The sequence below is a fragment of the Syngnathus acus genome, chromosome 12, assembly GCF_901709675.1.
Source record: "Syngnathus acus chromosome 12, fSynAcu1.2, whole genome shotgun sequence".
Taxonomy (NCBI): domain Eukaryota; kingdom Metazoa; phylum Chordata; class Actinopteri; order Syngnathiformes; family Syngnathidae; genus Syngnathus; species Syngnathus acus.
The window spans coordinates 9304426-9327426 of NC_051097.1; the positions used below are offsets into that span (position 1 = coordinate 9304426).

The 23001-nt window shown below is 41.1% G+C and overlaps 1 protein-coding gene across 2 annotated transcripts in view; it reads left to right on the forward strand.

The window, feature by feature from the left end:
* The first annotated feature begins 4798 nt into the window (after positions 1–4798).
* The window catches only part of LOC119131215 (ephrin type-A receptor 5), a 29909-nt gene continuing 11706 nt past the window's right edge, over positions 4799–23001 (forward strand). Inside the window, exons 1-5 of one of the 2 annotated variants that reach the window (XM_037265454.1) lie at positions 4799–5071; positions 7000–7064; positions 11343–12057; positions 20609–20764; positions 21128–21466. In XM_037265454.1, coding sequence (XP_037121349.1) covers positions 4984–5071; positions 7000–7064; positions 11343–12057; positions 20609–20764; positions 21128–21466 — 1363 coding nt within the window. In that variant the 5' untranslated portion in view covers positions 4799–4983. The remainder of the gene's footprint in view (positions 5072–6999; positions 7065–11342; positions 12058–20608; positions 20765–21127; positions 21467–23001) is intronic. The other variant, XM_037265455.1, reaches the window with a different exon arrangement.

Here is a 23001-nt window from a genome sequence, read left to right on the forward strand (position 1 = left end):
AAAGCACTCCCAAACCACCATAAAGCAAGATTAAAATAAGCCCGTCCATTTTGTGTTTACACACACACGCGGGCAAACACACACAAAAAATAACAACAGCAAATATGCAAACATAAATCACCTTGTTAAAGCCTCGCTTGTATCTGTGCCTGTGTTTAGTTTTTATTTATTTATAAAGAGGAAGCTCAACGGTAAATTGGAATGTAACCTCTTTTACACAATAATTATTCACATAGTGACAATAAATCCCTTCAGCGGGTAAATTTAGACTGACTTTCCTTTCTCATGTTACTTTTTTCATTTTATTTTGAGACACTTTATGGCTTGTGTGAGGGATAAAATAAAAGTTTAAATCATCATAATCTCCCCCCTTCTGCGTAGCGTCCTGTACTTTTGCGCTATATTCTGACTGTCTGCTGTATGCACACTTGCTCCTCTTATTTATGATGTTATTTGTTTATTTATTATTTATTCATCACTCTTATTTATTCATTGTTTGTGCCTTTTTGTTTTTATTTTTTGTGTTGTTTACTTGTATGTATATTGTGTACGATGTCTTGTCACCGTGGGATAGTGGGAACGTAATTTCGATTTCTTGTGTGTCTTGGCATGTGAAGAAATTGACAATAAAGCAGACTTTGACTTTGGAAGATAATGAATGTTGGCTTATGGAAAAAAAAAAAAAGGCGAATGATTAACAAGTTGACCTTCAGGCAACCAACCAGGATGACATTTTTCTTTTTTTTTCTTTGTGTACCTCGACAAAGTTTTGTTGACATTGGTTTTGCACTTGTTGGAACCTGCTGCGTGGTGTCCTGGTGTTAATGTTTTACAAGTCATACAGACTGCTGTGAAAAAGGGGTCATTATCAAAACAAAACTACTGGTGAGCTGAAACTTTTAGCTGGACAGTATTTTGCCGAGCACTGTATTAATAATTACCCACAGGTATGCTAACTGGGAAAAAAAACAACTCTTGTTCTCTTGGGTAGCGGTAATGGTTCCATTCTCCTTGTGAATGAATAAAAAAAGGAGAAAATTAAGTTTTTAAAAATTTAATGAACATTGCACAGTTTTTTCAAAGCAAACAAACAAACAAACAAACCATGCCTTCTTCATGTGAATAAACCAAAACCATTGTTTGTTTGTTTATTTTCACATACAAAAACAATTTAAAATGTACATAGATTAAATAAATGTGATGGAGAATGTGTAAAAAAGAAAACCTCCAGGGGCTTACGAAGTGGCATTCTCCAGAAATATGAAGACATTGAAGATAAAATTTCAATGGATAGAGAACAATGCATCCCAATACATGTCATACAGATGAAAAAAAAGAAAAATTTATAATAGAGATAAGGCATACACATACAACAATAGGGGGAAAACACCAAAACTATGATTAAAGAGAATAATGAATGGACCGTATTTCTTTATTGACCTATACCACACCAAAATAAATAACAAACAAAGCCACTGAGGGTTGATTTTTGTTTATTTTTTTCACTCATTCAACTGTGAGAATGGAGTAACTGCACATCGAAGGTGCTCTTCGAGCTCCTCTGCAGTGTCCAGCAGCTGTGCCAGCTCTCTCCTGGCAGACTTACGACAGTCATGAAACCATCTGTGTGTGCAAGCAAGCACAAGTAGATATAAATGTCCTCCTTAGATCTGGAAGCGACGCAATACCTCCTCCACAGCAACCAGCAAATGCTTTTCAGTCCAAATCAGGCTTGCTTGCATCTGTGTTTACCTTTTTTCTATTTTAGCTAAGATGAAATGTCTTCGTCTGGTTCGGGTAGTGGTGATTTATTCAAATCTGATTTTATGGACAATTATCGTATGGTATTATATTGCTATTGTGGCTGTGGTAGCAAGCTGAATAAATCTTGCTAGCTACGGGATAAAACGGGTCCCAAGTGAAAAAGGTCGACGTAATACAAGTCCACAGTAAATCCTCGACTGTGGCAAATTGTTTGGAGGCTCTTGACATGACCTTAGCCAACCTGTTTGCCTTGAAAGAATTTATATAATGTGGACCGTGCACGATAACGCGCCTATTGCTCTGGTTCCTGTCCAGACGTTTTCCTTGCTGAACACGTCTCAATTTATCCAAGCCCATTATCACACCTTCCATGCCTACGCAGATTGAAAATATTCCACCGGCTCTTTTTGTCTTCCCCTAGTTGGAATTATACAGGAGTCATTATGAAAATTGGTTGTACGCATTCGGGGGAAAGAAAAAAAAGACAGAAATATGAAAACTGATTTAGTAATTTTATGCATTCCTGCTAACTTTGTCTATCACACCTATTATGTCTTCCTTTTTTTTTTTTAAAAGCTTCAGCAAAGTTTGGAGCAACAAAATGGAGGGCAGAGAACAACAAAAGCTAAACGAGATAAAAGGCAAGTAAAAGCCTTTAGGAAATAGATGTGATCAATCAAAAAAAAAAAGCTGGCAGGAACGATGGGCGAGTTATATAACCACAACATGGCCGCCATGTCACAAATGTGTGGTTGTCCTCTGCTGACTGTTTAATCGCACCTCAAACATCGCCTTCTGCAAATAACGATGGCACCAACACGAGGCGGCGGCGTGCCAGTATTGGCCGTCCCGTGATGTTCCAAAAGCAGAAGTTACCATTTAAGCTGCATTGTAAATATCAACGAAAGGTAAACGTCGACATTGACCTGTCACGTGATATATAGAAAAATCAAGAAAAAAAAAAAATCATATTCCCGATAGCCACCACTTCCCTACCAAGAGCGATATTATCCGTACATCCGTCGGGCTCGAGGAAGTTGACTTTATTTGACTCTGTTAAAATCCACATTAATGAATATGCTGCATATCAATGACAAGTATTCATTGAAAATGTCGTTTTAACACAATTAATTTAATACAAAATTGGATTAAAAATAAAACCCTGTCACCAGTAGTCTTAATTTTGTTGGACTACATTTCACATAACAGTATATTTATTTCAGTTACTGTAATAAAATTCTCATAAGCTGCACTTAGTCTAAATGAGCATATTTTGTCTTTGAGGCTTGTCATGCATTCGCAGGCTTCTTTTTTTTTTCTTTCTCTCTGATGATTCCACTTAGAAGAATCTATCCCCGTGGTCCTATACATAGCCCCTTCTCACATGAAGTATATATTCTGACTTGGGAGATAAAATGTGTGAAAGAAGAGCAGCAGGATTGGGAGCAGTGTGCAGAAGAGGGGGACAAGCCAAAATAGAGCGAGAATATCAGCAGCGCTGCCTGCCAGACTCGCTGAGCTGCTAAGCAGGGCTTAACGATGCCCAAGGGTGTGTGTGTGTGCAAGTGTGTGTGTGTGTGTGCGTGTGTTTTGGGGAGCTTTCCTTCATTATAAGCCTCAAACATGAGTTCCATGTTTTGGGTTCAACCAAAGGCCAAAGAGTCTGAATAGCAGAACTTTGTTTGAAGGTTGATTACTTGCCAATTAGTTGGTCAAGTGACTCTAATTTCGTGGGTGGAGGACGAGCGGTCGATTTTTTTTGCTCAAATTTAAAACGCGGTGATTCAGTAGATTTGGCGGTGTGATTTAAAAAAAATTAATTCTTGCCGGTCATCGGTCAGGGCACCTGCTGCTTCGCTCGACTGGAGTTCCTAACGAGGTCAACCGCAGCTAAGTCAACCAAAAGTCCGACTTGACCTTTGGTCTCATGCCGCGTGACCTTCACGGCAGGGCCTGTTTAAACTTGTCAGACAAAAATCCAAGATGCATGAGAAAAGTCCAACCTCAAAGATGCGACTTGAGAAATTCACAATAAATCAAATCATGTGTTTTTTGGACTTGATGTCTTTTTTCTGGCCTTCTTCTCTGCAAACATTGCATGGAATTAAACAGCGACACCTTGAGCAAAACACACTTTTCTGGCATCCCACAACCACCTCCACACCCGCTGTCACATGCACACACACACAAAAAATAAACACCCGTACTCAACACCAACACCAACACCTACGATGATGCTCATCTTTTTACACGCAAGAAATGATTCTATTTCGTACTCAGGAAGGTGAGAATATTTAGGAGGTCACGCCAGCTAGAATGTAGCTGCCCACATTCTTGGCAGTCGCTGTACACAATAAAGAATTATTTTTGGATAATATATAATAAAATGTCTAATTTAATTTACAAGGGGAAAAAATCACACAATCGAGCTTTTCTCCCGACTTAGCAGTTTAATCACAATATGTCACAATATTAAAATGAAGGCATAAAAGAAAGAAAAATGAATAAGCCGACTGTGTAGTTAACAACAGACATCAGAGTAGGAGTGAAGCAACACTTAATTGTCAGTGAGTCACGACTCCCAAAGTTTACACCACACAGATTTGCACCTCCATTAGCTGTCGCCTGAGGGTGTCTGCAAAAAAAACACACACACACACACAATGGAGAACAACACAAAATGGAATAAAGTGTTTCTAGCAATTTTTCTGAAAGGAAGTCCTTTGCATAAGAAAAAAAATATAGTATTTATTTTGTTCTTTGGATTTTGTCATGCATCTGGGCTATGTGGGGGTGGCCCCACTGATGAAAAATGTGCCCCCCCCCCCCTGCATTTTCTAAATTGCCCATCTGTGTGTGTCACATCCAATTAAATGGCCACACTTGCGCATGTAAAGCCATTACGCCTTTATTATGAGGAGCAATTTTGAGGCTTTTGCGCCACGAGAGTCCTGCGGTGGGGTTTACCTGTGGACTTTTCCTGATTGGATGGGTTCGGATTTTAAATCCCGCCCCCTTCCGCCCCGTCTCTCCAGCTGGTGATCGGAGCGCACAGTTAGCGTTCAGCTCCCCGCTGCAGAACATGAGCTCTCACCCCACGGATCGGACACTCCACGTCACTCATGCTTTCACCACGCGAATGCTGAGGGAACCTGCCAAGCTTCAGGCAGCAATTTACGTTTGAATCGTTTTGGTTTTCTTTATTTTTTTGGATGCGCCATGAAAGCGCGTTGGAGGAGTTGTGGAGCGGCGCTGGTGGCGTGGACGTGGGTTTGGAGTGTGGCGTGGTGCATCCCGGCAAATGAAGGTAATGTCTCTCAACATTATCTTCTGGGCTTGACTTGATGCTGACAAGAGTTCAATCAGTTCGTGGACCTCCGTGCGCGTCTCGCGCGCGTGGATCTCAGCCTCCTTTTGACATGTCAAAAGACATTTTTACCTTTAATGTCACTTGCGTGGACTGACACAATGTCTTAACTGTAATGTTTCCTCTTTTGGATAATTAAAAAAAAAATTAATCCTTTAATCAATAAACTGTCAGTATCATTTCATCATCTCATGCAAACATGATGACATAAGTCACCTGACGCGTCATATTCACCTGTCACAAAAAAAAGGGGGGCTGATGTCAATACAGCATGGAACGGAGTGTCAGGTTGTGTTCCCACGCTATTGTCTGCCCACTGTGCAGAATTCTAATCGTGTGAGATGAAGGCTATTGTTGAAAGCTATTAGTTGGCATTATCCAGGCGAGAAAGAGAGAACATTCTTCACCCTGCTTATTCTTCACATGATAGATTTATTTGGACAAAGTTTCGGGTGCACTGAAGAAGTGTTTTGTCCATTGTGTGTTGGTAGAATGGGTCGCTACTGGTGTTTGTTATGTACGCCATAATTCAGTAGAAAGTTGGAATTCACCTGATTAGCAGGCAGAAATTTGCTTTTATTGAACATTTACTTCCCGTTTTGATTTCTCATTTGACGATTTGTTTTTGTAATTTGCTGTTTCCATCATTCGAATCGCCCATTGCAATTTTCTTTCTCTTGTTTGCGAGGCTGGTGATTAATTGGAGGTACAAACTGTGAATACCAAAAAGAACCTAATGGCTCTTTTAATATTTAAAGATGAGCTCCAGTAGTGAGGAGTTGCACATTTTAATTGATTGCTTTTTTTTAATCATGTCAGTGTTGTGCAAGATGCCCGCACATTTGTTTTAGAGGTCACCGGGCCCTATTAATGATGATATAATTTGACATTAGTGTCGGCCAAACCCATCGGAGTGGATTAGCCAAATTTGGTTAAATGACATGAAATAAAGTGGCTGTGTGTAAAATGCATGAGAGGTTAGCCATAAAGATCACGCTGGAGTGATTCAAGCTAGCTTGCATGAAAGCAAATTTGGAGAAGAAAGAGAAACCAAGACCAGGTTGGTTGTTGTGAGGTCACATTAATGCCGCCCACCTGCGTTTTTATTTTAACAGGACTTCCCGAGTTCAAAATCTTAAATATGTCAAATATCGATGACTTTTGAATGCTTGGAATGGATCATTGTGACGAATTAAATGGTTAAAGGTAGAGTGAAAGCAGCCACGTCTCCCATATGATCTAGTTCAGCATCACTTATCTCTTCTTTATGGCCTAATTAGTTGTCTAACAAGCGCCAAAGGACATTTTTTATTATTCTCAGCAGAGCGGTAGGGACTTTAAGATTAGCGGAGTTTGTAAGGGAGCGAGTCTTTAGGCACAGAATAAGAAAAGTTACTTTCGGAGAATTCGGAATTGATTTGATTTTTTTTTTCATTACGTCACTGATTATTTTTATGGCCACTAGGTGGTGTCATTTAAAATGTGTTTATTTTTCACAGTTGATTAAAATAATAAATAATCCAAAATCCATCGTTCATGTGGAATTTTTCTTTTTTTGCTGATTATATATTTTTTGTAAGTGCATAACAGCTAGCTGGCAAACATGAACAGACAAGAGTTGGACTTGACCGTGTACACGTTTGACATTATCACTGATGTGATAAGGGGAAGTGAACCCTGCCCACATGACTCAAGATGCTTTTATCTTATGTGGCACGTCATCCCTACCTCTGTTTTCATTCCTCTTAATTAATGTTACCCATGTTGTATGCCATGTGAAAATTACCTTTGTGCACTTTATTCATTTCTCTGTATTTCGATACTTTTCATATCTTTGATTTCGACTCACTGCTATTTTTATTTTACAGTTAACCTGCTGGATTCTCGCTCTGTGGCGGGAGACCTCGGATGGGTGTCGTACCCGAAAAATGGGGTGAGTGTGCATAAAATTCATTCAAAGGGAAAAAATTCCACCTCATAATACAATTGTTGCTTCAGGAATGTTGAAGGTCATTTAAGTTTCTAAGAACTCCTAGTTAATTCTAAGGGTCATTTGAATTCACTAAATAGACTATTGAAATTCATCAAAATTATTTTTTAGCCGATTAGTCAATGGAATAATCGTTAATATAATCGATGAATAAAATATCAGCTGTAGTCAGTTGGGTATTTTTCACGTCACTACAAACATCAACAATAATTGAATTCCTGTTTTGCAGTCCTGGGAAAAATACAATCTCCAATAAGAGAAAGCTCCATTTAATCCCCATTGATTACCTTGTAGCGTATATGCTAACATCTCCCGCTTGTAAATATTCAGGTGTACACGTCAAACCAGCGTACACGCTGACCATAGCGATTTCTTTCCTCTTTTTGATATTCTGCTCACGGCTCCTCTCAGGCTGTTTTGGTGCTACATGGAGGAGATGTGATGCAGACATAGCCACAATCATATGAATCAACTGGGACTCATGTGTATATATTTATCTATATTTATTTAATAAAAGACAATATTCCCACATATTAGCTTTTTTTTTTCATCCATTCAGTGCAAGCTGCTTTTTTTTTTTTTCCATTTACCATATTGTCGCTTGTTCAAATGATTTGCGGGAGGAACAGCAATTACTGTTGTTCACTATTAGAATTCTTATTGTGGAAGCTGTTTACAATGGAGTCCAATTTGGAGCAGGCTCTATTAGCTCACACACACACACACACATGCACACACACACACCGACTTGGCAGCAGCGGTCTACTACGGCTAAATAAGATGTTAAGCAGGGGGCTTTTTTGGGGGCTCATATTCCAGATGGTTTGTTTCATTCTCCTCCTCCGCTATCTTTTACATTGGCTTCTTCTATCTCTCCTCGTTGCCTCCCGTTTCTTTTCATGTCCTTGTTGCCATCTGCTTGTCTTTTTATCTCACCATCCTTGCTAGTTTCCTTTCTGTGCTCCCTACCAAATGCTTCAGTTGGCTTTGAACAGAAAAAAATAAAACACATGGAAGGTGTGTTTGAGGAATACTTTGTCTGGAATTAAATGGGATTAATTTACTCCTGATGCTCCATATATTTCCCGAAAATGTTATTTACTTTAACGTTGTGTAAAAGGTTTCTGGATGGAAGTCAAGCCTGAATTATTTGCAAGTTACAGCCAGACCGCAAAGGCAAGTCCTGGCGAGAACACTTAACTTTGTTCTTTCTTCCAGTGGGACCATCCCTCCTCCATTTCATCTCCCGTATTGTGTCGGAGAGTGATGGCAGATTAGCTGAGCTGCTGTTCGCATGCTATTTCACAGAGGCTTTTATCTGTTACATCTTCAAGCAAAGAAAAAAAAATAAAAGAGGCGGCACGGAAAAAACGACGGTTGTCACAATAAGCATTATTTTTCCATCCATGTCACCTGTCTCGGTTATATGCTGTTAGTCTAACCAATTCCAGGCCCGTTTTGATCTGGACCATATCTCCTGGCCTCATCGAGAGTGCTGACAAAAGCCCAGTGATGAAAACATTTGGACTTGAAACATTGAAGGCACGAAAAAGGCACGTGATTGCCAGCTGCCAGCTGGCGTCAGATTGGAAGGAACCAAAACAACTCTCAAACTAGCTACTCGCTTTTCTCGCACTTGAAAATCTGAAAGAGTTTCGTGCATGCTTGGAATATGAACCGTGCATGCCTCATGGATGGATGATTTTGAATCAAGTTCTTTCAAAAAAATGACAGAAAACATTGCGGAAAGACTCAAATTTAGTGCATTGGATATTTACAAGACATTTGGGAGACTACTAAAAATCTTTTTTGGTAGTTTTACCACATCAACACACAAAATAAGCTTTCAACATAGGTGCATCATTCAAACACACACAAAAAATAAAATCCGGCACAAACTTGACACCTGACACAAACCTCACTCAAAATCTCTCCTACGAGCTCGTCGGTGAAAAGGCATCGGGGCGATGAATTTAAAAATAAAAAAAATTCAGGCACGATTCGACCGTCTCGCTGATTCAGCGTGAGAAGCCCGAGATAAGGCCAGACGAGCGACAAAATTTCTGAACGCAGCACAAAAATGGCATCGATGCCTGATGGTAGCCAACGCACGACAATGTGGATCTGAACTGTGCTGAAAGATTCAAAAAAATAATAATAACCCTCACTTACATCATTGTAACTTTTTTTTTATATATGATGAGTCAATTTTGCCATTTCATTATGGGGGAAAAAAAATAAGACTTCATGGTGAATGAAGTCCAATTACAGGCTGTATGAAAAGAAAACTTGGAATGGGGAGGAAAATGATTACCGTGATGGACAGAGCAGAGTCAGCCGGGTGCAAAAGTCGATAAAAAACAAAAAAGTGAGGGTGTTACCGCCGGTTGTCGTGGTTGTGTTTCGTGTTTCACGGATAAAGAGCCGGGGAGGTGCTGTTCTATTACGGTGTCATGGCGGTCAGCTGTAATAGGCGGTAATAATAAGTTGGAGACAGCTTTGCAATGCCGGGAGGGCACTCCAAGCAGCCGCGGGGGGTCGGCCGCTGACTGATGTGACACAACGCAGACACAAACACGCATGCACATAATAGTCAGCAAAACAAATACACACGCTAATGAGGAGCTGGAGGGATGCCTACGGGGACTCTCGCGTGTTTGCATGCGAGTGATAAGGACGGCGAGCCCGAGCGGGATGGCGAGGTGAAATAGATCAAACTTTGTCGTTATTTTCACTTTAGAGCGATGATGTGGATTATTTTGCAGATCAATCTTGAGTTTATTTCATAATTAAGTTACTGATCGTATTGTCCGGGCTATAAGTCGCAGTTTTTTTCATTTTAAATTGCCTTTCAAGATGACACGTCTGTTCCTGATGTTGGATTTTATCAAATAAATTTCCCCCAAAAATGCGACTTATACTCCAGTGCGATTTATATACGTTTTTTCTACTTTATTGTGCATTTTATGGCAGGTGCGATTTATACTCCAGAGCGACTTATACTCCGCAAAATACGGTATTTATTTGGTATGTCTCAAAAAGTTGAAAATACATGATAATCCAGGTGATAGTCCAGGTCCTGCCTCCGCTCAACAGCCCCTCCCCTCCCTGATTCGCTGTTGTTTCTTGTAATTTGAAAAATTAATGACTCATCTAAATTGATCAAGCTCCTTTCACATTAGTAATATAAAAAATATTGTGGGGTTACTCGGTCAGTGTGTACGTGTTAAGCTGTGTGAAGCTCAACGAAGGCTGCAGGATCCGTGCGATCTAACCGGTAAGAAGCTTAACGTCTACACAGGGGAGACATAACTCCAGTGATATCTCCACATGCATATGTTTGTGAATTGTCTCGGCAGTGATCTCGTCATGTCCTGAAATGTCCCCTCTTAATAATCTCCTTGCATTCCCATTGAAAAAAAAATAAAAAATCAACAATCTTGTGTTAGGTACCTAAATGGCTCAACAAAGAAAGTGGATGATTACGACCTAAACAAAAGGCTGAGAGGTGGGGAGGGGATGAGGAGTAATCAGGTGGAAGGCGACTGATGCAGAAAGACATGAAGGGGGAGGCATGGTGGGGGGGGAGACAAAGGCACAAGGTTGTGTACAGCAGCCGCAGAAAGGATGATTAATATGGGCTATTAAGCTATAACACCAGATCATAGTCTGATCCCTCCGGCCATATTACGCTGACATGATAAAGCGCCTGTATTAGCCATGGGAGAGTGCTAGCGATGCAGATAATAGCCACATCCCAGGAGAGTTGCGGAAAGGAATTAATGCCACCGGAAATCATTTACATTCCAACTTTGTGAACAAACACACACACACAGTCGGGGATGACTAGACTGTAACTTTTCGGCAGGTGTGGCTCGACAAGATTCAGGCTAATTCGTTTTTTGCTGACAAGGACGCCGCCCTCGTTTATGGTAAATACGTACACTCATAAGTCCCTCTACTCCTTTGGACTGAGGGGAAATGAGGTGGAAGGGATGAGGATTAGTTTGCCGTCCATATTGAGGCACTCATGGCTCTTTAGATACTTTCCTCTTTCTATGTTAAGCCTTGACGAGATTTTCATGGTAATGAAATATTGTCAAATGATTTAAGGGATCTACTCATCTATGGATCGGAGGTTCCCATGGACCGTTTGGGAAAATGTCTGAAATTCCCAATGGCCACCGCCACCACCTTAATCTTTTTTTTTTCTTGTACCAGTGGGAAGAAATCGGGGAAGTCGACGAAGACTATGCCCCCATCCACACCTACCAAGTGTGTCGGGTCATGGAACAGAACCAGAACAACTGGCTTCACACCAACTGGATACTGACCGAGGGAGCCCAACGTGTTTACATAGAACTCAAGTTCACCCTGAGAGACTGCAACAGCCTCCCGGGTGGCGTCGGAACTTGCAAGGAAACGTTTAACATGTACTACTACGAAACGGATGGCTGGGAGTTGGAGGATGGAGAAATGGGGGACGGTGACGGGATCACGGAGGAGGAAGACAGGGCCTTGAAGGAAAGCCAGTACATCAAAATCGACACCATCGCGGCCGACGAAAGCTTCACCGAACTCGACCTCGGGGATCGGGTTATGAAGCTCAACACCGAAGTTCGGGATTTAGGCCCCTTGACTCGGAAGGGCTTCTTCTTGGCCTTTCAGGATTTGGGAGCCTGCATCGCTCTGGTTTCCGTTCGCGTCTTCTACAAACGCTGCCCGTTTCTCGTCAAGAGCTTAGCTGAATTCTCCGACACCATTCCCGGGTCGGAGGCCTCGCAGTTGGTGGAGGTGGTGGGTCGCTGCATCAACAACTCGCTGCCTTTATACGAACCTCCCAGGATGCATTGCAGCACCGAGGGTGAATGGCTGGTTCCTATCGGCAAGTGCGTGTGTCAGCCTGGATTTGAAGAAATCCTTGGATCTTGTCAAGGTGAGCACAAAAACTTTGAACCGGCTTTTGTTCATCTGGTGTCTTGACTGTATTTTTTTCCACCGAGTGCATGTGCTTTTCCTCGGCTTAGTGGACTTTTTTTTTTTCTCCTCCCCCTGAGCCTCGAAGCACTTTGCTGCTCTCGTACAGTCGCCGCTCTGCTAAGCCAAGAGCCCAAACATTCCCGCCTCCGACGTCAACTGACATTCCCATGTGCATCCTGTCCTCTCTTGTTTTCTCTGATGCTTTTTATTTTTAAACAAGACAGTCAGTGCAATTAGCATTGTTATTCTCAATATATTCAACCAAAACATTCTGACAATGTTACTACTGTCATTAGTCAAACTGGCCGACGATTTTCCTCATCGACTCGTACCGTTCATTCACGAACACCTTTTGGGCGTTTACCAACTCTCGATATTTCACACATTCACACTTCCTAGAAACATGGTGCGCTTCAGTCGTTAGCCATTTTGAGTTCAGTGTTGTTCAAGGACACCTAATATGAGCTGCGGAGCTCAGCTAGTCTCGTGACCTTCTGATTACAAGACAGTCAATCTACCCCCCACCCCTTTCCCGCGCCCTGCCGGCCCACTTTGTTGTTTCATTGTCCCCGAGCTATGTGAGGTTAGTGCACAAAGTGGCTTTATCAAGGACCATTTAGCACGTCTAGTTTTTCATCGCCAGAAAGTCACAATACTTTCCCAGCTTCACGTGATTATTTGCTACAATGTCTACCTTAAAAATCATATCTGCAAAAATAGATGGCAGAGAAGCAAAAGGAGTAACTTGGGGACAATTTACTTTCTCGTAAAGGTGGCGGGAATGTCCGTGTTTTATAAGTGACAGCGAGTGGAGAGCACGTTTTGTCTGAGCCTCAAGGAGAATTTCTCCTTTCACATGAAAACCCCAAAATGAATTTAACTGTCAAAGTAAAATACAATGTGAGGATGTCTTTAAAAATATATCGGGAGGGACATTTGAAGGTTACCAAACATTAGGTGCTGTTCGTTTGAAGGCGTGTTGGCGTTTCCAGGCTCCGAGATGATAAAAGTTGTGTTAAATGCTAATTATTACTGCTTGTTCAACATTTATTTCTGGATAAAAGACATCTCGCTGCTCACCGGTAAACACGGCTCACGTCGCTAACGGAGCAAAACAAATAAATGTGACTCCTCTAGCAATTAATGAAGCTACAGTCGTTTTTACACTCGGACATGCAAATGAGGTTGTCACTCTGCCAAGCCTATTGAAATGTTCGAATGGGAAAGGAAATATATCCTCTAATATAGCTCAATATTTATTTTCGTAAACAATCGTGTAACTTTGGATTGGTGTTGAATTCAGATAAAATATTGATTTATATATATATATATATATAGATCTATTTATATATATATATAATATATTTTGTAAATATACAATTTTTTAAAATTTATTATTATTTTTTTTTAAATATACTGCAATATATATTATATACGTATATATATATATATATATATATATATATATAATTTTTTTGCAATGTTAACCAACCTATTGTATTCACTTCATTTAGTCCTTTTTTGCCCTTAAAAGCGAGACGCGGCTCTCTGAAAATAATACAATTGGATATTATTGCCACGTTCAGCCTATTCAGCACCTGTTTCAAGCACGCACGCCTCGCCGAGTGGGAATCGTTGCAGGTCAGAGTTCAACACAATTGGAGAAAATGTCGCACGCTGCCGAGCCGAGCGTGATTTAACGCAGTCTTTGTAAAAGTGGGACGGAAACAGTCGCGGGCAGCTTGTTCGCACCTCCTTTGTCTTCCTCGCGTTTTATTACCTTACCTCATTGGCACGCCGCTATTTCACTGTCTGGTTTTTATCTTCATTTGACTTCCTCCAATCTCCCCGGTGCTCACGTGTCTTTTCTTTTCCATTTGCCGTGCTCCACGTTTATCTCCATGTCACTGTCAATCATTTATTGTCTCCCAATTCCTCACGGCCTCACGCTGCCTTTTCTTGAATACAACCGCCCTACATTAGCACTCCAACGGCATAAGCGGCGGGAGCCTTTTCTCTCTTTGTGTCACCACATTATGTCTGTGTTTGCGGAAAAACAACACAGACCATTGAAAGAAATGAATTTATTTAAAAGGTGAAACTTGTGCGATTTATTTGCTTGTGTATCTACAAATTCACTTGACATGGTCTTGGAAAAACAAACTAGGAATGATAAAGTGCTTTTTTTTTCCACCAGTCTCTTCGCTCTTCCAAATCCAAAGCAAATGGAGTCATTGCTTTACGCTGTAAACAAACGTAATAAAATGTTTTGCTTCGTGAAGTGCAGTGACAAGACAATGAAACGTTATCGGTTGAATGCAAAACTAAAAAAAAACTGAAATAAGTCTCAAATTTGCACGTTCCAGAAATATTCCCTTCCATCTCTTGCCATCGTAAAAAACTTGATTAACTGACCGTTTTATGTTACTTTTGATATTCTTAACGGCCATACAACTTTTTTTCTTTATTTTACGACAAATGTAGAGCACCTAATAAAAATCGCAGCTGTGCATTTCATGTCAGTCATCAACAACAAGAATCGAAATTAAAGCAATGACTGTAAAACAATAGAAATGATTTCATTCAACACAAAACAAGTCATCAAAATTCAACTTTATATTTACATATTATGTGGTGATACTGCAGTTGTGTGAGGTGACAGATAAAAATTCTGCATGTGCTTTTGTGAAATGTATAGATAATTGGTAAAAGCCAGCAGCACTGTCAGCACAGCGAGCCCGCGAAGCGAGACAAGAACGAGTTGGGGGTGGGACTGCAAACAAGGTGGGAGGGGGGGAGTCTATAGATGGACAGAAAGATAAAAAGGATGATGGGGAAACAAGTGGATGGAAGAGAAATGGAAGATCTCTCACCACAGGGTGTGAGGCTAAATAGACAAAGAGATGGATGAGTGTTGTTTCTGGGGCGACGGCCACTGAGGACGAATAACTGAGGACAGGAGTGAGCAGATGGATGAAGAGAGAGATGAAGTATGGAGGCGTGGGTAGAACTTGGAGATTGAGTTCGCTCTGCCCAACTCGAGCGATGAATTTTGGATGTGTAACGTGAGTGAGAACATGATTAGATTGAATTTGGGGAGCTCGTGGAGAAAAGGGAGAAATCTCAGTAGGACTTCAATCGCATGTATTTGAAAGAAACCAAGTGTAATTATTGCAGAGAAACTCATTCTTTTTCTCTGTTACCTCTACAGATTGCCCTGGGGATAATTTTAGTAACTTGTCAGTACCTGACGGTCCATTTGTAGAAATGTAGAAATGAAATAGAAGTGGTGTCAGGATTGACCCTTGTGGAACTCCGCATTTAATATTCGTTTTTGTCGTCTGCTGAGCAGTTTAGATGGTCAGCACTGACATCTCGCAACACTAAGACATCATTTTTCAGATGTGTCCAATGCTGCTTCTCACCAAATGCCAATCGAATTAAGCGTCAGTTTGCCTGTGTCTCGATAAAAGACCAGCAGAAACAATGAATAAAGTTTATACGGTTCTGCAAATACTAATGATGGAATTTCATCATTAATGGGAGAAAAGCTCCATTTGTATTCAAAGCATAACAACCAAGGGCATTGTTGCAAAGCTCTTAAAGGAGAGCTGCTGAAATAATGAACGCTCCATTGAAGTAGTGGAATACACTGACGGACTGTTTTCAATATGGAAAGAAAAGGTATGAGAGCTGGATGTCATGATGCCAATAAAGCTAGAATCCAGTGATTGAAGGCTTTGGTCTGTTCCGTTTCGGACCAGGCTGACGAAAGATAAAACGCTTGAAGTTATATAAGATGGCCAGTGAAATTGAGTGCTAGGATGCTAAGGTGGGGAAAGATGAAACGGGATGCCAGTGGATAAAGAATGCAAAGGAAAACCTGGACGGCGCTTATTATCAGAGAAAAGAAATTCCTGGAATGCCGTAGGGAATGTTCCTTCTATTTTTTGTCGTCTAAGTGCGTCATGGGCAATGCTGGATGTCCCTTTGGGATTCTTTGCTCAAGAGGCGGGTCTCCCTTGATGTTCTCCCGTGTTTGTCAAACTTGTCAAAGACAACAAACAAACAAAAAGGAAAAACATCATGACACGGAAAAACGGAGCTCAGTTTGTATTACTTGTATTTCCTCATTTGCATTCTTTTCCTCATATTTGGAGTCATTTATAAAAACGCCCGATTCCCACACAATGTTGCTCCAAGCTTCCCTTTTCCTAATGTGGCTTTTGAGTCAAACACTTAGAAGCGAGCTTGAACAAAAATGGACGAGCCGTCATGCGGCACTAACAGAGGCGCCTCGGTGAATGATAGCATAGAAATCTGCAAGGGGCGGATGGAAGCCTTTTCCATCATCTCCTCAAGTATGAATTGAGTCAATTTGCTGCAAAAAGAGCTGCCATTCATCATTTTAGATCCCGCTTCACTGGAAACCGCCTGGCATGCTCCCGTTTTGCGTTCTCCCCTCGGATTCTCTCCTCCCCCCCTCCCTCGCTTATCACCCCATCATCTAAACATGGCGATGCTGTCATGACAACTAAAGTGCTTCCTGAGTGCTTGTTGGGTAAACCAACTTCCCCACTCGGGCATCCTCTAGTTTACCCTCCCCACTGTGAGCGAGCTGCAAACGGGCCCAGTCCGAATTTAAATACGAACTGATTTTGAATTGGTTACAATCATTTTCCAAAAATACCCACGAGGTGCACCTCTCAAAAATGAAATGAATTTAAATGTAATATTTTTTTTCGATTTTCTCAAGAATTTCATGTATGAATTTTAATAAGTCATTTAGGCAAATTCAGCAGGTGTGTATCTACACTAGTTTTCAATCTGGTTCTGATCCAAATTGTGATTATTCAGCCTTGGCCAACGTTATTCAACAAAATGCAACTAACATTCTGATGCTATGTTGATCTTTGAGTCACAGGTTGTTTTGCTTTACAAAATATACGTCCATAACATCTTCCCTCATCATCTCATTGTGTTCTACGTTGGCGTTCCTAATATATCGGCGTGCGTGCAGTTAATGACTTGCAGCTGTACGTGTAGCTGCACACACAAACACACACGCATGTTTTGTATGCAGATTGTGAACGGTCCACATGGGAGATGCTGATTTTTTTTTCCTATGATTTGATACCATTGAGGTTCTTGACCCAAGTTCACCTCAATTCTGCTTTGGGTCATCTGTGAGCCGCTTTGTTATGCTAGGTCGAAACGAGTAAACATTCCATAAATATTTAATCCAATATCTATTTTTATTTTGTCTCTGTATTTTGGCCAGACTTATTTATGGTCGTGACATCTAACGTCCAATCTTCCCCAGCCGAGCTTCATTGGTCCACTAAATTGGTTTAGGTTCATAAGCTATTGTGACCTTTTTGCTTGGCCTTTTTAGTCTTGGACTGATTGTTGGATGACAGAGAGGACCATTGTCCGGCATGACAGGAAAGCCCCGTTAACTCGATTGTATATGACGACATTATCATCTGCCATTGTTTGTGTTCACACACAAATACAGACGCAAATTGGCAAATAAATGTACACAAAAAGCGAATGAGCATAATAAACAAAGCGACGGAATCCCGATACACACACAAACGCCCAAATATATTCATCAAGTCTTTGTTTGTGTTTCTTACGCTTCACTGTGGGACAAATACAGGAAAAGGATATTTACTTTGTTTCCTTCTGCCGTTTATTGCTCTACAATCCTACCGACGTTGTATTGGAACCAATTTTGCGTCCAAGATTACTTTGGCGTCAATTTGTCTGCAGCATTTAGTGAACCAACAAAAATGTAATGAAAACTCTCATGCTGATAAATAATATCAAAATATTCGAAACACTAAAAAGGCATTTTAGGTATTTAAAGTGACAAGTGAAGAGGATACTCGTTAATGGCCATCATAGGACACCATTGGATTTTTTAATTGTCCGGGATGCGGCTTTGTGTGATGCATATTAATTGCGTATTAGACACACACATCTACACACAAATGGCGCATTAGCGTGTATTGCATATTAATTACCTATTAGCCTTTGTTCTGTATATTAAACGCTGTGTGGCATCAAAAGACAGCTTGGCCAAGGGCAACGCGCACGGGAAGGTAGGACATATTTTAGTCAACCATAAAAAGTCCCTCCCCCCTCAAAAAAAATGAAAATGAGCAATCTGATTCCAATGATTTAAAATGATTGTGTCACTAATTCAGAAATATTCATGACATTGTCAGCATATGTCCTGCCACGTTTGACAAATTCGGCTTGTAGTTAATTAATTTCCAGTGATGATCAGTGTTCACTTTTATGCATGTGTGATGAATTTAACATAAATGGAAATGAGCAACACATATTTATACCTCAACATCAATAATGTTGCTTCCTATGAGAATTGCCTGACTGACTTTCATTAAAGCAGGTGTTTTTTTTTATTTATTTATTTATTTTTTACCTCCTCTGTCTTGCCAGGTATACATTTTCAATGTGACCCTTTAGCTTAATTGACTTTATTTAAGTAAGAACATGCGTAAAATTAGAATGAAATGGACTGACACTTTCATTGAATTAATTTAATTTCATTGAATTTAGGTCATTTACTCATCCCTGTGGACAAATTTTAGATTACTTGGTTAAACTTTTTTTCCAAGTCTGTATTATTTTTGCTTGGATTGGTTTGGATCCAAAGATCCTTATCCTTGCCGGGTTTTGTATTTGAAAGGAACAGTTACTTCATTCTTTGTAATCTGTCTGTGGGGGAGTTGGAGCTTGAAGTCAAGGGGAGCTACCGGAGATGATGGTGGTGATAAATCTGGCGTGTGTGTCGGGGGGTGGGCTGGAGAGAACAGATCAGGTGTCCAATTGTCTCTCCCACATCCTGGGTTATGCACACAGAACAAAATAGAACTTTATTGTGGTATTTATAAAGTCTCAAAAAGCAGTTTAGCAGCTCAGTGGTTTGGACCGAAACTCCCGGGCCGGTGTTCAACGGAGCGTAGACGATGACCACTGCCAAGGTTGTTATCCATTAACAAGAGTTTTGTTAGAAGGCCGCTTCCTACTTCTCTGACTGGAATTCATCGACGGATTAAGAAAAAAGAGAATGTATCTTAAAGTGAAAATAATGTCGAAACAACCGGTTGAAGCAGAATCAACAGCGCCTCTGCTGGTTGTAGACCAACATTGCACGCCATGATTAAAATCCCACAGAATCCTTTGCATTTAGCACAATCACTTAAATGACGAGTCAGCAAAAACAATGCCCATCCGTTTTCCAGACGGTTTATCCCCATTAGGTAAACGTTGGGCAAGAGGCGAGGTCCACCTCGGACTGCCGACCAATCACAGAGCACTTAAGAAAACAAACAAGCATTCACACCGACGGAGGATTTACTCTTCAATTAACCTTCCAAACAACCTCGAAAAAACAAATCGCATCGCAACTCTCAGAACGAGAACATAGGCGTGCTAATCGGTCGTCGTAAAAACAAACAATTGTCATTAGGCTCGCTTTCATGTGTGGCATCGTAGAAGCTAAAACTGTGCGCGTGTGCTTGGCCTGTCAGACGGCAAGGTCAAAGCGAGAATTTTTCAAGCCTAACGTTCCGTGACAAGTGGGCAAGGTTCCATCAAGGTGACTCACTGCATGCCCGGCCGGGCAGACACACAACCACACGCAAATCTTCATTCCTATTTACCTCTGTGGTTTTATCTGCGCTTAATGTAGTTATTAATCACAGTTGCGGTCTGAATGGTCCACAAAAGTGCCGCAATAAGAAACAAAGGAGCGATCAAGCAAGAAGCCTTAAGAGGACAAGGCTCCCCCTGTGGAAGCTCCATTATCACACGTGTCTATTTGTATCTGTCTGCCAGCACAAGGGAGAGGATGTTGCAGTGATAAGTCAGAAGTTGTTGATGCGTTCTCGCGTGTTAACATTCGCCGTGTGTCCACCCCGTTTCTTTTTTTTGGAGATTACATCTTGTTTCTCGCTTGTTGTGAGAGCCCATTTTTAATCTGCTGCCGGCGACAAACCGCTGAAGTGGAGATTGACGGGCTGAACGGTTGGAATCGTCCGTTGTTTGACAGCCGCGTTGTGACAACTCACAGCCCCGTGCGCAATCAATATAGCGAGAAAAACAACAGAAGACAATTGACTTGCTAAAAAGTTGGCTTCAATGTCAACATTTGAAGAAAAGTCCCTCAAATTTCCTTCCCGGTAATCCCTTGAGGGATCCTGACAGAAACATAGAAGAAAAACAATGCAACAAATGTTTTTATTTCCTTTTTATTACGCCGATCGGTATCTCTGATGACATCAAAACTCCTCGGGGAAGTGTGATTGCCACTGTGACCTCCTTCTCCATCAAAGCAACTAACTGCTTTCTCTTCTTCTCCCACTTCATTTGACCTCTCTGCCTCCATGCCGCCCTTTTCTATCTCTACATCTGCGACTATCATCTCATCTTTAAACACCGCCTTCCTCCCTGCGGCATCCGCTGCCGTCTTTCAGCTTGCAAAGTGGGGTTCTACCGCTCGCTGCTGGAGTCTCTTCTCTGCAGTAAATGCCCGCCCCACAGCGTGGCCCGGCACACCGGAGCAACTGTCTGCAGCTGCGAAGAAGGATATTACAAGATTGACTCGGATCCTCCCAATATGGCCTGCACACGTGAGATTCGACGTCTCTATTTGTACAGATTGACTTTTGATTTATTGTCTAAACAGTTCTTTTGGTCAGACAGGGAAGATTATTTTCTTTATTAAATAAAAATATTAAAATATTATTATAAGAAATATTTTATAAGAAATATTGAAGATTATTGGAAGATTATTTTATTCATTAAATAAAATATTTAAAATAAAATTAGAATAAATATTTTTGTTATAATACATATTGAATACATTATTATAATAAAATATTTATAAAATAATCTAACCAAAAGAACTGTTTAAATAGTATCTTAAGAAGACAGTATGAACCTTCACAAATGACTTGATTTGTTCAGACTGAGAAGTCCAATTTAACTTTCAGGGCCGCCATCGGCTCCCCGCAACGCCATCTCCAATGTCAACGAGACCAGCGTCTTCCTGGAGTGGTCCGTTCCAATGGAGTCCGGTGGCAGGAAGGACATCCGTTACAACGTCCTTTGCAGACAAGTCTTGCCAGACGGAAGGGGATTGGAAGAGTGCGGTGCCAACGTTCGTTTTCTGCCACGTCAGGTGGGCCTGACCAACACTTCGGTGATGGTGGCCGACCTGCAGTCCCATACCAATTACAGTTTCCTCTTGGAGGCCATCAATGGAGTTTCGGAGCTGGCTAAAGAGCGTACGAGGCAGTATGTGTCACTCAATGTGACCACCAATCAGGCTGGTATGTAGTCGATTTACTGTTTGTCCATAAATGGTCGTGTGTGGGCGGAGCTTTGTCGCTGAGACTAATTATGCTGATGTTTACATGATGGTAGTTTTGCATTTCATTTTTTCACATTTTATTTTTTGCAACAACAATGAGCATAAGGGATAATAATAGAGAGAACGGATCTCACCATACTTGTCAATCTGACGAGCTTTTTTGGTTTCCATTCAAATGGAGATTAAAATTGCAACAGCATCTGCTTGGGAAGCCAATTTTTCTTGTTAACAAGTAAATTGTGCTTGCGTAGTTTAGTTTTGTTTGTAATGAAATGGCAAGATGGCGGGATGATGGAACGAGCAGAATAAAATGTCTGCGTTCTGCTTCCATTTAGGGGATAAATTGAAAAAGAAGACAGTTTATTGACGAAAGGTTTGCATGCTATCGTGGAATCGGAGGAAGTCGTAATAGCGGACGGTCACTCGGTCTGGGAAAAGACGAGACAGATGGTTGTTTGACAGTCAAGAGAAGCGACAGACCTCTAACCCTGCCGTCACTGTGACTGTCAGCAATCTGAGTGGATTACACCAGAGCGCAGAGCTCCCTTTGAGTTCATCGGAGTTGTGGCGGGATTAGAGTTAACCAAATTGGAGATTAGGGATTACATTAGATTACATATGACTGGCAAAATCGCCACTCCTTGGCAATGGGTGCAATTATTCTGGTTAAATTACACTTGTTCTTTTCATTCAAGTGTTGGGAACCCATTTTGGACAAATTAGCCCTTTCTTATGTTAATTGTTGTCAGATATCATAATTCATAAACCTAATAGATCACATGATCATTTTATCCAAAGGCCAGTTTGGAAATTTGTCAAATTGTCATCTGGATTGGAATCATGGCCAAGTAGTTACCGTATTTTTCAGACTATAAGACTCATTTAAAATTGACAGTGGAAAATGCAATCTTAATATGGCTAATATTTGGACATTTCCCAAAATGTTTGAGTGAGACTGTGCCTTATAACCCGGTCCAAAAAATACAGTATCAGATTTTTTTTCTTCAACACAGCAACAAAATAATTCCATTACTGCCTCCAGCAGATGGACAGAAAGATTACGCCGAAGGTATGATAGTTACTTCGTGACAGCAGGTTGCTTACACACAGTGAGAAAAGATATTAGTAAGCCCCCAAAGGACCCCCAAAATGTGCTGGTAGCAGTTCACTACAGTGCAAACCGTGTTAATTTCCTCACAGAGTTGTGTTCAATGGCTTGATTAAGGCTGACAGCTTTGTTAGTTACCAGAGATGCAAAACAGATGTCACCTTTCCCAGATGTTGCTACCATCATCATTCCACTCGGGCTTTCGGCATCATTTCAATCCTATTCCCTGCTGCACTTTAAACAATCCTGAGCCCATTTTGGCTATAGCTGCAGTCGCAACAAGACATTTCTCTGATCAGTCCTTGCGTTTTGAATCGGGAGGCGAAAGCAGGCCAGAGCTGACAAGCCAGAGGACGAGTAGATCTGAAGTGTGGGGAAGTGTCATA